This window comes from Sinocyclocheilus rhinocerous, unplaced genomic scaffold, assembly GCF_001515625.1.
Source record: "Sinocyclocheilus rhinocerous isolate Xijiao unplaced genomic scaffold, SAMN03320098_v1.1 scaffold953, whole genome shotgun sequence".
Taxonomy (NCBI): Eukaryota; Metazoa; Chordata; class Actinopteri; order Cypriniformes; family Cyprinidae; genus Sinocyclocheilus; species Sinocyclocheilus rhinocerous.
This window is the reverse complement of record NW_015643169.1, coordinates 1,232,308-1,249,403: the sequence shown is the minus strand read 5'-3', so window position 1 is coordinate 1,249,403 and position 17,096 is coordinate 1,232,308. Positions and strand designations below refer to the sequence as shown.

Genomic DNA, 17,096 nt, shown 5'->3' with positions numbered 1-17,096 from the left:
AAATGGCTAAACTTAACTTCTATGATCCTTTTACAGCTTCTCTGACCATTAACCCTTAATACAGACATCTTCAGGTGCTTTAAATACACTGTCATCTCTAATGGTAACACTCCAAGTCCATCAAACATTTATAGCAAAAATAAATGGTAGAATTTCATGTTTTTCAGTAATGTCAGGTATGTGATGAAGTTGTACTTCAGTACAATTCACAGCTGTAAACTTAAACACCTTTTCCAAGTCTGATATATTTTATATTAATGGCTTATAGCTGAGTCTCAGCATTTTCAAAAAGCAAAAACAATGCATTCTTCTAAATCCTTCAACAAATGCTGCCACTGTAGTACAGTTGAACCGCATGTTCTTTGCTGACATGCTGCACACCTAACTGATCACATACCTGGACATTCATCTGGGAAAGACCAAATTTTGGAGGGGAGAAAAAGTCTTCATTTGACGTCAACAGGTAGAGTGTCCCAAACGGATCAAGCCGCTTAAGCATAGTTAGAATCTCTTCATACAAACCGTCATTTCTTCAAATGTATCATGTCACAAATGAACAGCTTTCACATAATTTCCTGGGAAAGTGCCGAACTGTTTTGTCCTCTTGGATGTACCTGCACAGAGAAGCAAATACATAAGAGTCTGGTACAAATAAAAGGAAAACATACAACTCCAGAACGACAGAGCTCTAAAATCTTGGTTAAAATGGATTGATTCAGTAGCACTGTAGATTCGTATATATATATATATATATATATATATATATATATACCCTAAAAATTGTAATGAATTTACAATCAAGATCGTTATAGAATGTGGAGAATTTTTCAAAAGTTCTCAAATTCTTTTGTGTCCCACAGAGTAACAGAGTAACTCTGTGGAGTTACATAATACATAATACAGAGTAACATAATACATCTAATATTCATAAAGTTTGATCCTTTATTGAGTATATATTGCACATACATGTTCCCATATAAATGTGAATGTATGAACACACATATATACACACATTCATGGAATGAGTTAAAGTAGATTTCTAGTTCCCAGCATGCTTTGCTTCTGACTGTTAAAGGAGAGTAAAAATTTTAAAATTAAGTGTTTTTGCTCAATATTATTACAGGGGGAGATCTGATAGTGTTTAATGTTGTATTATTTTGAAATGTAAAATGGTTTCTGCTATGTGTAAGTTTGTGGGGTTACCGTTGTGCTGAAGAGTAGAGTCTGTGGTCAGGATGACGATTGGCCAAACACCATTAAGACCATATGTTACTTTATTCAAAAAGTAATGGCTGTGCACATTTCAGCACAGTGATAGTCTGTTCATTGAGTGCTTTAGTTTGAGCAGGTGTGCTTATGATATTGCAAACTAGCTATATTTTAAAATATGACACATGTATATTGTGAATGATTGTTGAACATATGAAATATATATTTCCATATGTATATACTGCGTGAGTAAATATACGTTCAATATATTTATTCACATGCAGTACCATATCTTATCACATGTACATCTATATATTATAGTGTATTACTGAATATAAAATTACATACATTGTGATATAAATATATTGTCACATATTTTTCAATATGAAAGCAGCAATTCCTTATGTATTATTCAATATATTGTAATATATTTACACAATATATTATTCTGTATAATTTCTAATATACCGTTATATCATTTAATATATTGATCATTCATATATAAGGAAATATATTTTCTTTGCATAAGCGAAGACACCACCCACACAGCATCTCCACAGTGTACTGTCGCCACGTGATCTTCCCTCTTTATGGAGGTCTGAGAGTGCCATGATGACCTCTAAGGTCAGAGGTGAAAGTGCATTCCTAACCTCCACTCACATCCTGTGCTATTCTCAGAGTGACGTTCAGCTGCTTGGCTTGTGTTGGTTCGCTAAATATGATGGAATATTTAGAGAAGACATGCGACAACAGGTTTAAGGTGATGAGACATTTAAAATCTCTCATATAGATCCAATCACCTTCACTAGACTTTTGTATTTTCTGACAAAAAAAAAAAGGAGTTGTCTGTCTGTGCAAAACCGATGCTAGAGTGTTCTCAATGGTTGCCAGGGAGGTTGCTCGGGTCTTGTCAGGTAGTGGATTTAGAATTTCACAATGTCAGAATGATAGAATCTTCAGAGATCTTGGATTTCTGTAATGATACAGGCTTGAGTTTGGCCAGGGAAGCAGGCCGTAGCTCACGACCTACTGCTGACCTTTGACCCCTCTCGTTTGCCATGTCAGTGCTGACGAGAGCTGCTCGTCGGCCGAGATCTTCCGTAACAGACATGTTCACCTCATAATCTCTCTCACTGCTGGACAGGACATCATGATAACTCAACTTCAATTCGACTTCATTGCTAGTGTTTCAGTAACTACGAATATGTACAAAGTAACTACTAGCTTCAAATATGATTTCTGTAATAATCAGTGACATTTTAGTATCGTTGAAAGGGTGACATCACGTCACAGAGTCTCTTTTTCTCTCTCTGTAGCGTATGCACCCAGATGCGTTCTCAGATACCGAAATTTGGCACCGATTGATTTAACGTGAATCGGTACTCGGTAGTGCTGACGCAATTCGGTCGGTACCCTTAAAAGTACCGAGTTCGGTACCCAACCCTAGTTGACATACTACTATAGTTTTTTTTTAAGTAGATTATAATTTTATATTTTCTGTTTTTGCTTCAATTTTAGTTAAAGTTTTGGTAAATTTGCTGTGTATTGTTTGTCTTTTTTTAATGTCTATATAGGTTCATTCATTTTATTAGTTTTAGTTTATATAAGTTATTTCAGTACTTCAAATTAAACTAAATGAAAATGAGAAATGTTGCCTCAGTGACTAGCTGAAATTAAAAAAAAAAATTTTCAAGTAACAATTTTTCATATCTTTAGTGTCAGTTAATGTTAAATAACCCTGATAATAATAGGCAATTGACTCAAATTGTTATGATTCACCCCTTAAAGTCAATGTTATCTGAAGTGTTTAAATGTCAAGTACAAGAAAATGAAGAGTGAAAATGTAATAGGATCAGCTTTGATTTCATGTTGACTTGAAGTCATATTTCAAAAGAAAAAAACCCTATCATCACCAATATTTTTCCAGATACCTCTCATAACCAAATGACCCATTTACTGTAGCTGTTTGGTGGACCTGGCACCATGACAGATCTGAAGTAGCTGTTTCTTGACAAAAGCACAAAGTGTTTCCAAGATCTATACTGAAGTGGGAGGGCTGGCCTTTCCTTTCCCACACCCAATAAAGCTTCCAGCTACATTATGATCAAATCACAAGAACTCGAGTGTGGATCAGAACTGCCATCTGGAATAGAATATGGAACTTTTGATGATCCAGAACCGCTTCTATTTTATGTCGTCTCTTCATATATGGGCCATGTGTTGAATCCCACATTCAAGCAAACATCCAACAAACACAAAGACGGCTGTACAAAGACCTTTGATAAGGTTTCCTTCTTAAAAAGAAGTCACTATAAACAACAAAAAAGTGAAAACCATTCCATACCTGTATAATTAAACAAAAACCTAATCACAAGAAGAACATGGCATCAGTTTCTGTGATAGAAAAGGGAACATTCATTCCAAAATTGTAAAATATTATTACAATTTAAAATAACTATTTTCTATTTTAATATGTTGTAAAATGTAATTTATTTCTGTGATGCAAAGCTGAATTTTCAGCATCATTACTCCAGTCTTCAGTGTAACATGATCCTTCAAAAAATATTCTAATATGCTGATTTGCTGCTCTAGAAACATTTATTATTCAATGTTGAAACCACTTGTGCTGCTTCATATTTTTATGGAAATCGTGATTTTTCAGGATTCTTTGATGGATAGAAAGTTCAAAAGAAATATATATAATGTATTTACTTTTGAAAAAGTACAAAATTTCTTTAAAAAAATTAAATAAAAAATAAAACTGACCCCAGACTTTTGAATGGGAGTGTATGGCATCCAATACTTTGCATTTTCAGCATCATTACTCCAGTCTTCAGTGTAACATGATCCTTCAAAAAATATTCTAATATGCTGATTTGCTGCTCTAGAAACATTTATTATTCAATGTTGAAACCACTTGTGCTGCTTCATATTTTTATGGAAATCGTGATTTTTCAGGATTCTTTGATGGATAGAAAGTTCAAAAGAAATATATATAATGTATTTACTTTTGAAAAAAAAGTATTAATTTCTTTAAAAAAATTTAATAAAAAATAAAACTGACCCCAGACTTTTGAATGGGAGTGTATGGCATCCAATACTTTGCTTTATGTCTTTTAACATGCATTATCATCATGCCTGTGTGATTATTGTGTGCATATTGCATATTCTGGCTGGAATCTGCCCCAAAGTGGGCGAGACTTTATACAGATAGTTAAAAGTCTGGCCACATGAGACGACTAATGACTTTCCATTACCGACTGAACTATGACGGAAAAGTGATTAAACCGAACCCATACAAGTGGACGCCAACCAGACACGCTGTGCGCTGATTCTGTTGCAAATGCACTGTTGATGTGAAGTGACCCAAAACCAGGGGTGGAGAAGCTTCTGTATGCTCTCCGTGACCTCTGACCTTATATCAAAAGCTTTTTTGGCCTGAAAGCCATGGCATGGCTGATAACAGGAGACAGGCAGGCAGACGACTCGGATTCATTAAAAAGCGAGCATTCAGGGACAATGTGGGCTCCGGAGGTTTCTGTGGTCATCATGAGTGAGTAGTTCAGTTCCCTAAAGACGCTCAATCCCCTGTACTGTGGTCAGTCTGTGTGTGTGTTCCTGAATTAAACAGCGGTACCTCTCGTTGGCCAGCTGTATCTTATCAGTTTGCCTGTTAACCCCTCTTACCCCACATCCTGCACTCTACACCCCTCACCTTACACAAACTACACCTACACCTGCCCCTGATAGTTCATATTTGCCACAGTCTAACACAAGACGCTAACAGCGTACCATTATGATTACCATTCAAAGGTCTGGAATCATAAGCTTTTTTTTTTTTAAGAAATTAATACTTTTATTCATGACCTACTGAATTGATCAGTTAAGACATAATGTTACAAAAGATTCTGTTTCAAATAAATGCTGTTCTATTGAATTTTCTATTAACCAAAGTATTTAGAATTTTTTTTTTTAAATTGTATTCAAAAATATTACACAGCAATATTACAATATTACACATACATTACACAGTTTTCAGCATTGATAATTATTAAAAAAAATAACTGAGCATCAAATCAATATATTAGATTGATTTCTGAAGGATCATGTGACACTAAAGACTGGAGTAATGATGCTGAAAATTCAGCTTTGAGCACAGGAATAAATTACATTTTACAATATATTCACTATTGTTATTTTAAATTGTACAAATAGTTTTGAATATTACTGATTTTAATGTATTTTTGAATCAAATAAATGCAGCCTTAGTGAGCATAAGAGATTTCTTTGAAAAACAATTAAAAAATCCAGCTAACCCTAAACATTTGAATGGTAGTAAGCAAATAAATGAATAAATCAAACAAACCAACATGAAATGAAAATCTGATTTTTTTTGGAAATGCCTGACTGGATTTCAAGATTATCATTTGGTTGGTACACAGGTCTCAACATCATATGATGTCCATATTTATGTATTTTCACTTACTTATTCCACACAGAGTTAACTGCGTGGGATTTCTCTGTGAGGGAGTGTTCAGACAGCTTATGCATGAATGTATATAATCCAGTAATGTCTTGTGCGTCATATGAATTCATCACCACAGTGAAATGATGAAGAGCCAAAGTTAGAGTTTTCCATCCTCTCTTTCCATTCCAACGCCTGTTTTCAGATGTTGAAGCTGTTTGCCATCATACTCACACTTAAGTCATAGTAGTCTCAGCCTCAGACGGCACACAAATGCACCACCCAGAGTCCATTCACTGACTGAGGCATATTACACAAAAAAGAAATATGAAAAAAAAAGAAAAAGAAAATCGCAAAAGTCCAATCAGGTTATCGGACAACGCAACTTTAGGGTGCGCGTTTATATCAGACCGTCAGGAATCAAAACATTGGCAAGAGGCTAACAAATTACTATTATAAACTGTTTTGATTGAGGTTGGCAGCAAGCAAACTAGCAAAAAAAAGTGTTGAGAAACAAACTACATTTGCGTTCATTGCAAATAAGGATGAGGTGAATGCCCTGTGAGTCAAATGAGACAGAAAAGTTTCGAATGTGATGTGTTTGGTGCTCATAAACATCACAGAGCCGATAATGACTACGTAGAAGAGCGTAAATAATAGATACCAGTGAGTTTTGGCTTCAAGCACAATGGAGTGTTGCTTTAAATGCTCGCTGGCTCAGAAACTCGACCGCTTCAAACAAAACCTGATTAGCATTTGACTTCCCTCCTCGGCGGTAAATAGATGGTGCTGTGGATTCTGAACTCCAACCCTGCCAGGTGTTGTATGGATGAGTTCGGCCTCGTGAATGTGTGTTTCTGTGTGCGCTGCTGCTCCAGTTTCAAATTTAAACCCACCTGCTTTGCTCTGATCACGAAAAGGTAACAGGATAGTCACTTTTGGACTTCCTCCCTAGGGTGTGTAAAAAGACTCACATTTAAAATGCATCTTTTCTTCAGTCGACAGTGTTGTTATGTAGTTTTAATAGTGCATTTTACAACTTCATCAGACACATACTGTAAATACGCAACAAGAATTCACATACGAAAAGATGTAGTTATTTACAGCAGACACTTTTATCCAAAGCAAATTACAAATTAGGAAATGTACATGTTTTTATCATAAAAGGAAAAAAGGTTCAATACTCACAGGGGTGGAACCCTTTCAAAAGGTTCTAATATATAGGCCTGTACTTAAGGTGCTAATATATACCTTTAAAGTACTAATATGTGTCATTTAGGGGTAAATAAGGTACAAAGATGCACCTTTTAGCCTTTGTATCCTAAGGCTTTGTACCTTTTGTACAGTTTTTTTCTGAGTGTGCAGGAAATATGCATGCATGCAAACTTTAAATGTCAAATGCCATAGGCCTAAATGCTGTGTGGTTAAGTAGACTTGATTTGCTCATAGCATCAGTGTTGTTATTGTTAACTGAACCTAAAACTATTGTTTTTGTTAACTGAAATACAGCTGAAATAAAATAAAACCTAAATATTAGAACTTAAAACATAAACGAATTGAAGTTCAGCTGAAGTACTAAAATTACTAAAACTGAAACTGAAATAAAAATAAATAAATAAAATAAATAGTTTTGTAATAAAAAATGACAAAAGCACATAATAAAATTAAACTAGAAATAAAAGAAAAACTGAAAACATAAAAAACTAACTCAAAATATTACTAAATACAGTTAAAGTAGACAGGTAATACTAATACTGAAATAAGACTGTATAACATGTCAGAGGTGATTAGTAAAGAAATTCAAAGCTATATATTAATTATTTATGTTTTGATTTGTAGGCGACACCATAACCACATTTACATGGTTTTGCAAGATTATAGAAATGACTTAGACAAAGTTTCATGTCAATATGCAAAGGCTCAAAAAAACAAAAAAACAAAAAAATTTGCTGAAACAGCCTCACTTCTTGTTTGTCATTTTGAACTTTTTGGAGGCTTGTTCTGAATATCAAGTGAGTCAGTTTTGATGTTTTATATATATATATATATATTACACACACATACATAATCACATCCAAGTAAGTCAAATGTCAACCTGTTAATTGCACTACAGATGATCTGAGAGACTTAAACAAAACAGAAACAAACAAATACATATGTCCTTTAATAAATCCATGCTACAACTAATCAAATATCTCCTTTTAAAATCATAATTTTAGCCCAGCTATTCATCACACACACTTCTTATTACCAACATGACAAATGCAATGTTCATCTATCAGATCTGTCGCATTCAATCTGAATGCAAGTACTTCAATACATATACATGAAGATAAACTGTTATGATGCAATATATTCTGCGACGTCTAACAGCCACTTAATATCCAGAACACACTCATGCACCAGCGCAGAGAATCCCAGTAGAGAAATCAATGAAATTGTACTGTCAGGGTTTAGTGTTGTCTTCACCACAGCTGGCCAGAATAGATGCATAGCTCTGGCAGTAGATGAGAGGAGATGGAGGTATCAGATCAATACGGAGCTGGTGGAACAGGTAATAATATATTGATGGCTTTTATGTGAAGTCTGGAGGGATGGGGGCGGTGTGTGTAAATGAAGAAGGAACCGGATAAGCCTCAAAGCATGTGTGATAGCAACATAAAATGTATTTTCACATACTCTCACTGAGCTCCCAGCTAGCAATAATATGTTCTAAGATTGTTTTTATAAAGTTAAAACTTTATTTCTGAATGTTTCTGGAACATGCTGTTTTAAAAAATAAAAATAAAAAAAAACAGAGAACATTCCATTTTATCATTTTGCAAACTTTATTAGAACATTATCTGAACTTTTGGAACAAGTAGAAAAAAATATTTTTCTATTTCAAACTTAAATGATGAAATTCAGATCTTTATACTTAACAGTGATGTGCTTATTACTGATTTATTTAGCAGTAATAAGCACATCTGGCCATTTATGGTCCTTCATTTCTGTATGAGAGAGGGCCTGTTGGTATAAATTCAGCTTTTGGCTCCTTGAACATTTTCAGATGAATACAGTGCCTTTATTGTTACTGGAATCGTCTTTATGAAATTGGTACAACTGGATTTTATACTTTCATGAAATGCCTCCATGAGACAGAATAATTGAAAACATGCTGAAAGGAAAGACATTCATTTAATTGCGCGGACAATAAAGTATTGAACAGGGTCACATGTCCCACATTATGATACAGCTCGCTGTACTCTGAATGGAATGATTGCCAAATGCAAACTGTAATTCATTCTGGATGAGGTTCCCTAAAGGAGTATATGTAAAGATGATGACATACACACATACAGTGGGGTCAAAAAGTCTGAAATCATGTTGAAACGTTGAATGTTTTTTCATTTAATCCACGAAATAAGCAGAGTTTTAGGATTTTGAACAATGCAAAACAATGAAAAATCATACAGTGAAAAAATACTTACGTTTCTGCACTATTTATAAATAGTAACACTTATCATGCTTTTTTTTTGTACAGACGGTCAGATTGTTCTTGCTTCCACCGAAGCTCAAGATTCTCCGGTGAACTTCTGGAGAACTTGATCAGCAGGTTTTGCTCATGTCAGCTTCAGTGCTGTCATTAAAACACATGGAAGGCATGCCAAATAAGAAATTAATGTAAATGTTCAATTTTCACTGCTCAAATTGTTATACTGAATATTTACACTGTATAATTTCTATAGGGCAAAAAAGTTTTTCTTTAAATAAGAAAAAAATTTAAAATAGAAACTTTTTTCACTCATTTTCTCAGACATTTAGATACTTTATAAATGAAATATGACATGAATATGCATGACATAAGACAAATAAATGAATATAAAAGAGTTTGTGTGGGATATAAAAAATGATTTCTTTATCATTATTCAGACTTTTTTTATTTTTCATTCAGAATTTTTTTTAACCATTATAATAATTATTATATTTATTAATATATTTGATACAATTATAAAATATATTTATATTTAAATGTAAAACATTGAGGCCAGTAAGATTTAGCGAGGACAACATTTGATCAGAAGTGAATGTAAAGGTATGTATAATGATACAAAATATTCTATTTAAAATAAAAAAAATAAAAAAAAATTGTACTTTCTGTTTAACAAAGACTCAACTCTATGGCAGAGACCATGAGCACCCAGTTCAGCAAAGGAACATTAAACTGGGCTGAAACTATGTCTTTTTCCCACAGGGCAGTCAAGGTTGTGTTGCCCAAATTGTGCAGAATATCTGGATCACTATAGAGTTGACTTTAGATTCCTGATGCCCCGTGCTAGCTTTGTCTATTATTACAAACTGTTTTTGGATAAGTGAATTAAAGTTTTAGTCTCAAACTGTTTTTCTTGTCTGAAAGGCAAGTACCTGGTAAATCTTAATGTCAAGCCTGGATTCTTGGAGCTGCTAGGCAACATTCTGTCATTGGTCAAAACCTGCCTCAAAGCCACAGCAGGATTGTGCAATATTTCTCCATTATTCATCCCTGTCTTCTGCTGATTATAACCATATGTTACAGGATGGTGCAGGTAAGAAACCCTAGCAATTTAAACAGTTAAAATCTGAAGAAATTAATTGTACTGGATGTGCTGTAGTTTATACAGTGCATGTTTCAAACTCCGTCACACACAGTTTAAGAGTTCTCAGGTAAACCCCAGTGGTGTGAACGGTCCGACTCATCCAGCATAAATGATGCATCGCTTACTTGACAGATCTGAAAAATACTGTTCATGCTAATTGACTGTGGTGTATGCATGGCACAGATCTGACCTAGAGTTCAGGGACTTTGATTTTGAGTGCTTTTAAACTGGAATGGTTGTGTATGAAGGGGTGTGAAGTGGAAAATCAATTAATATATATACATATTTTAAGAATGAAATACTAACCTAATGCTTAATGAAGAGCATATACTCTATACTGCCTGCTATTCATTAAAAATAAGATGGGGTTTTGCATTATGTAACTATGTATGTATGCAACAAATGGTAGTATGCAACATTGTTGTCATATGACCTCATTGACATTGCATGTTTAATTTAGTTATGTAAAATAATGAGTTTAGAAGACATATATAATGCATACCGCAGAAATGGTGAGAGTAGTATGCTAGTATGCAATTGCATACTGTGCTTCTTTTGAAATTGTAGGTAAGGCAACTAAGTGAAGAGCTAATGGCTCTTGGGTAATACATATACATATGGGGTAATGGGGTAGCCAAGATGTTAGAAGAAAGATAGAAGAGAAAGAGAAAATTAGGGAGGTGAAAGACTGTTTGAGTAAATAATCTCATAAAATGTCCTTTTAAAAGCATGTATGACCATGTTGTCAACTTGAGTCTAGTGGGAAAGGTTGGTTGGTCATACCGCCATCTGGTGGAAAATTATGGTTGTTACAGGGACAAATGGTAATATTTCTTTTGAAATTGTAGGTAAGGCAACTAAGTGAAGAGCTAATGGCTCTTGGGTAATACATATACATATGGGGTAATGGGGTAGCCAAGATGGTAGAAGAAAGATAGAAGAGAAAGAGAAAATTAGGGAGGTGAAAGACTGAGTAAATAATCTCATAAAATGTCCTTTTAAAAGCATGTATGACCATGTTGTCAACATCCTTGAGTCTAGTGGGAAAGGTTGGTCATACCGCCATCTGGTGGAAAATTATGGTTGTTACAGGGACAAATGGTAATATTTTTCAACTCACTTGTAGAAGGCAGGAGCTTGAAAATCTTGAAAAAGGAAAAAATAAAAAAGTAGAGATTTGGAGAATTTAGCGTTATATCACTAATGTATTTTCTGAAGTGAATGGGTGCCATGAGAGTCCAAACAGCTGATAAAAACATCACAAAAATCCACATGACTGCAGTCCATCATTTAATGTATTTTTGAGTGAACTATTCCTTTAAGTTATCTGGATTGCAATCTTTCAAATGTGCATTAATTTATTTTATGACCACTCTATCCTTGGCTCATACCCTAAAACAGTTTTAAACACCTCTTGCCAAACTGGACTGGAGTGCATTTCTTAATTTAGTATGTGAGCAAGCCACTACTTTAGTCTTACCAACTTCCAACTTTTCATCCATCCATCCATCCATCTATCCATCCATAAAAGCATTCAACGTTGGCCACCAAATATATATATATATATATGTGTGTGTGTGTGTGTGTGTGTGAACATAGTAATAGCCTACCATGGTACTTTTTGGCACGTTTCTTCAGAATTCTCTTAAATTGTTCTCTACTGCATTCTAAGTATAAAACATGATCGTTCATCAGGGATAATAAACACTAACCAAACTAACGTGTCCTCTCGTTTTTACTTAGTTGTGAAAATCAGTGAATCTGTTGTATCAAATCTTCACTAGTAGGGGGAGCCACCGACACACTAGCCGTCCCTGCAAGGGAGGGAACAAACTTGCCTTTTTAGTGCCGTTGAGTCTGACTCCTGCATTGTAACGGGTTCAAAAAAGAGCCACGTAACCGATTCAGTGAATTATTCTTTATCAAAGTTAAGACTCTGCCACGCCCCCCTAAAACGGCTCGTTCTAACACGCCCCCACATACCTACCTCACTATGTGACAATATTTGCGTAATGCCGCCCAAATGTGCACGCAAAGAAAGAAGGCGTGGTTTCAGTAACCGCAGTTAGTGTTGAAGCAGCCATGTCAGGGAGACGCTGTGTTTATGGTAAGGGGCGTTACATTTCCGACACGTGCTTGCGGGGTTCGGCCAATCACAATGCACTGGGTCAGCTGGCCAATCAGAGCAGACTTCACTTGTCAAAGGAGGGACTTTGTAGAAAACGAAGCGTTTGAGAGAGGCGGGGCATAGAGGACCTACAATAATGTACAGTATTTGAAAAATAATGTGTTTTTTGAACATTAAAGCATGTCAACATATTCTGTTACACCAAATACACAAAATAATGATCTTTAAAAAAGCATCATATGACCCCTTTAATATAAATAATATAAAAGAGAACTTTTACTGCAGCAAATTTGTTTGTACAACAAAGAATAAATTGATTTACTTTCTTCGATGAAAAGTTTTTGTTCGTTGCAATAAAATGCAGTTTATTAAAAGCAACGCATTAATCAAGTTAATCAAACAAATTTCTTTTAGCTTATATTTCGACCCATCCATCAAATCCTAATTTCACTCCAAATGCCCATACTATTATGTCGCATTTAGCTTTTTAGTTTAGTACAAACACAAATCGGACATACTTGAAAGAGGTGTCTGCATTGTAAATTTGTTTTATTCGAGAAACTCTCCGGCCGATTCGAAAATGATTCATTTAGACCCGTTCTGTGAACCTCTTCAACCGATTCTTTGAAAAGATCCGATTCACAAGAATGATTCTTCAGAACGTGCACGTGCTTTTAGTTGTCAACTGAGTTCGGCAGACATGTCCCAACAGGTATTATATCAAAACATTCTCACATTTTGTGCTATAAAAAGCGTCTCGTAACAAAATACGTACCTGGATGAATGACCAATAACAAGTACAAGTTTAATTTGTTATATTACTCACTTTTCTGAAACGCTACCATGCGTCAAATAAGTGTTAATTAAGCTTAAATTAAAACACGCTGTTGTAATACATTCTTTCATCATGTGCAAAATGATCAGTATTATTTATCAGTATTATCAGTATTAATTATGCTTCATATTAGGCCTATCACACAACGCTCTGGAATGCTTGCTTCTCATTGGTCATTCACTTCAATCTGTGGTCAAGTATTTTTGTCAAATACACTATAATTGTTCCTGCATGGCTACCAGTTTTCTACATAATTGTGCTAGTTTCGTGTACCTGTAAATATAAATGTACATATAAAAATATTGTTTGTGTTGCATTATTTAGGTGAGAAGACAGCAACCATGAAGTTAGATGAGTGATTACTCAAACTAGAATGCAGTTCAGTGGTTATAATACAAAAGCATTTGATTGTAAAATGATTCCATGGGCCAATCAGAAAGAAGTATTCCTGACCTGTGTAATAATTTACAACATGAATCAAATTAATAACATTTATGTGGGTGGCCTTCGTCCATGCAGGACTTGTCGCCTTTGACAACAGCAATGATTTGGGAAAATTACTGGTTGTTCAACTTCAGGAATGTACAGTCTATTTATTGTTCATAAAGTGTAATATAACTCTGCTTTATTTTCTAATCCGTTCTCTCTGTGTGCTTTCTCAGATGTCATTTAAAGACCTGATGAAAGTGTTAGGGCTGGGAGCCGTAGCTTTCGTTCTGGGGGTGGAGTGGCTAAACTGGCTGACGCGGCATCTGAGAGACTCTCACGGGCCCCTGAAAGAAGTTCTGTTCTTCCCTTCACCCCAAGTCTGCGTTGAGCACCTGTTCACACGCCATAAACGTTTCCCCTGGTAGTTGGATCAGCTTTTTCTAATCTAAATGTGCAATAATGTGCAAAATAATTAATTTCTCCACCTTTCTCTGCACCCTCAGCGCATGCCCCCTTCCCCATGGGGTTGAGACGTCCTTCTCTAGGCTGCTCGGACATCTCCTCTCTGCACGTATGTCACTGGACCTGTGTGTGTTCTCCTTCTCTCACATGGAGCTGAGCAGGGTGATTCTCCTGCTGCACAAACAGGGAGTCGTTGTACGAGTGGTTACGGACAGAGACTACATGACCATCACTGGATCTCAGATCGGCGCCCTCCGTAAGGCAGGTGTGTTGTCGCATAATGTGATTTCACAGGGTTGGTTCACGCCAAAATGAAAATTCTGCCATTGTTAATAGTAGTGAAGATGTCAGTCATCAAACTCAAGAAAAGGACAAAAAAAAACTACCAGAAAAGTAAGATGCTTGAGCACCTGTTCACACGCCATAAACGTTTCCCCTGGTAGTTGGATCAGCTTTTTCTAATCTAAATGTGCAATAATGTGCAAAATAATTAATTTCTCCACCTTTCTCTGCACCCTCAGCGCATGCCCCCTTCCCCATGGGGTTGAGACGTCCTTCTCTAGGCTGCTCGGACATCTCCTCTCTGCACGTATGTCACTGGACCTGTGTGTGTTCTCCTTCTCTCACATGGAGCTGAGCAGGGTGATTCTCCTGCTGCACAAACAGGGAGTCGTTGTACGAGTGGTTACGGACAGAGACTACATGACCATCACTGGATCTCAGATCGGCGCCCTCCGTAAGGCAGGTGTGTTGTCGCATAATGTGATTTCACAGGGTTGGTTCACGCCAAAATGAAAATTCTGCCATTGTTAATAGTAGTGAAGATGTCAGTCATCAAACTCAAGAAAAGGACAAAAAAAAACTACCAGAAAAGTAAGATGCTATATTCCAGAAAGAAAAAAAAAAATCAGACAAAAAGTATAATAATATATATAGTTATAATTAAAGTATAATAAGTATGTTTAATTTAAAAAATGTATGTATATACATTAGTGCTGTCAAACGATTAATCGCGATTATGTGTGTACTGTGTATATTTATTGTGTATAGATAAATAAATACACAAACCATCATACATGTATATATATTTTTTTATATATAAATTAATATATATTCATATATAATATATATAAATATAAATATTTTATATATAAACAACATATTTTTCTTAAATATATACATGCATGTGTGTGTATTTATATAAACACTTTGGATGCGATTAATCATTTGACAGCGCTATATATATATATATATATATCTTAGGGGCATTTTCTCCGAGGAGGACACAGAGGCAGTGCCTCCACAAAATATTGGATGAGAAAAAAATTTGTAGTACAAAAATAAAACAACGCAAATGTTAATGTAAAAATATTAAATGGATTTTTTTCTTTTTCTGAGTTATTTAACCAAGAAAATGTGACTGGGAAATTACATTTGATTAAAAAAAATAATAATAATAATTTGAAGAATTTGTCTAATAATGTTGGGTATTTCTTTTAAATAATACTCTTGATATATTGCAGGATTTACAAGCAGCTCATAAATTGCTGATACAGTATATACTGTATGGCCAAAGCATATACTGTGTGTGTGTATATATATATATATATATATATACATATATAAGGAGCAAAATAATAATCTTATAGCTGAAGCGTTACTGAAGTATTAGTAATTTCCCAATATTGAAGTATTACTTAAAAAAACATAGAATGTCTATGATGTTTGTGACTTAAGATGTTATTAATCTTCATTATTATAAAATTAGTAGAGTTAAAATCAAATGTAAAAAATTCTAAGAATTTTTTAAAAATGTAAAAATTCTAAGAATTAAAAAAAACTATTCCATCATATTTCGAGGTTTTTACTGACTCTGCAAACCTTATCATTGTATTTAGCATGGGCTTGTTCTCACAACTCTGTGGTATGCAGTATGAAACGATTCATAGTCAGAACTTGTACGACTGTTGCAGGTAGTAAAAACGGTCATGTTATTTCAGTACACACTGCTGTAACTTCTGCGAGCTGTTACACCTGCCTACTGCGGACTGTGATGATGCATTAGAGCAGACTTAAAGGATCTAGATGATTCACACATGGAGGGGTTTGACAGATGTCGAAATCGCATCTGTTGTTAATTTGCAAGTGGATTTGGAGCTAATTGATATTTTCCAATCTGTTTTTGACCTCTATTACAGGCATCTGTGTGAGGCACGAGATGAGCGCAGCTGTTCATATGCACCATAAGTTTGCATTAGTGGACGGCAGGAAATTGATCACTGGCTCCCTCAACTGGACCCTAACAGCAGTCCAGAGCAACAAAGAAAACGTCATGGTTACGGAGGAGCTGGAGCTTGTGCGGCCCTATCAGCAGGAGTTTCAGAAGCTGTGGGAGGCCAGTGATCCAGCCAATCACAAACCTCATTGCACCAATGGGCAGCTAAATTGATAGGCTTTACATTTACTTCTTTTTCTTTACAGTTTACATTACACAGTTCTACACAGAGGAGTTTATTTTATTTGTTAGATTACTTTTAGAAGTCGAAAGCTAGTTTTCTTTCTTCTGATTGTTTGTCAGCCTCTTAATGACAATTTCGGCACCTTTAGGTGTTTTCCAGTTTTGATGCAAAATGTTTTGTTTTTTTATTGTGGGCTTGAAAGATTTATTATTTAGTTCAATTTAAGAGTTCAGTTAATAAAACTTTTTTAAAGATGTGCTCTAGTGTAAGTAAAAAACTAGTTCAAATAAACCGATCTGCTAAAATAATACATATCTTTGCTCATAAACTGTGTGCAAAGCAAGCTGAAACCTGTGAGTTTGCGTTTCATAGCCATGCCTTTGATTGCTCAATTCCTGACGGTGTGTGCCTTTTGTTTTCCTCTTTTGTGACTAGAAGATTTTAGATAAGCTTGTTTCTGTATATGCACATGAATATAATTTTTTTTTTTTTT

The 17,096-nt window shown here is 35.0% G+C and overlaps 1 protein-coding gene across 1 annotated transcript; it reads left to right on the top strand.

Moving 5' to 3' along the window:
* Positions 1-13,050: 13,050 nt before the first annotated feature.
* On the top strand, positions 13,051-16,763 carry LOC107757003 (mitochondrial cardiolipin hydrolase-like). Its single transcript, XM_016574331.1, has 4 exons — positions 13,051-13,130; positions 13,916-14,103; positions 14,186-14,409; positions 16,343-16,763. Exons 1-4 carry the CDS (start codon positions 13,119-13,121, stop codon positions 16,591-16,593), a joined length of 675 nt encoding a protein of 224 aa, XP_016429817.1. The 5' UTR covers positions 13,051-13,118; the 3' UTR covers positions 16,594-16,763.
* The last annotated feature ends 333 nt before the right edge of the window (positions 16,764-17,096 follow it).

Bases quoted from the DNA above. Each gene is read 5' to 3' on its own strand.
- LOC107757003 (XM_016574331.1), top strand. The intron at 14,104-14,185 runs GTAGTTGGATCA...CTGCACCCTCAG, and splicing joins CGCCATAAACGTTTCCCCTG to CGCATGCCCCCTTCCCCATG. The intron at 14,410-16,342 runs GTGTGTTGTCGC...CCTCTATTACAG, and splicing joins CGGCGCCCTCCGTAAGGCAG to GCATCTGTGTGAGGCACGAG.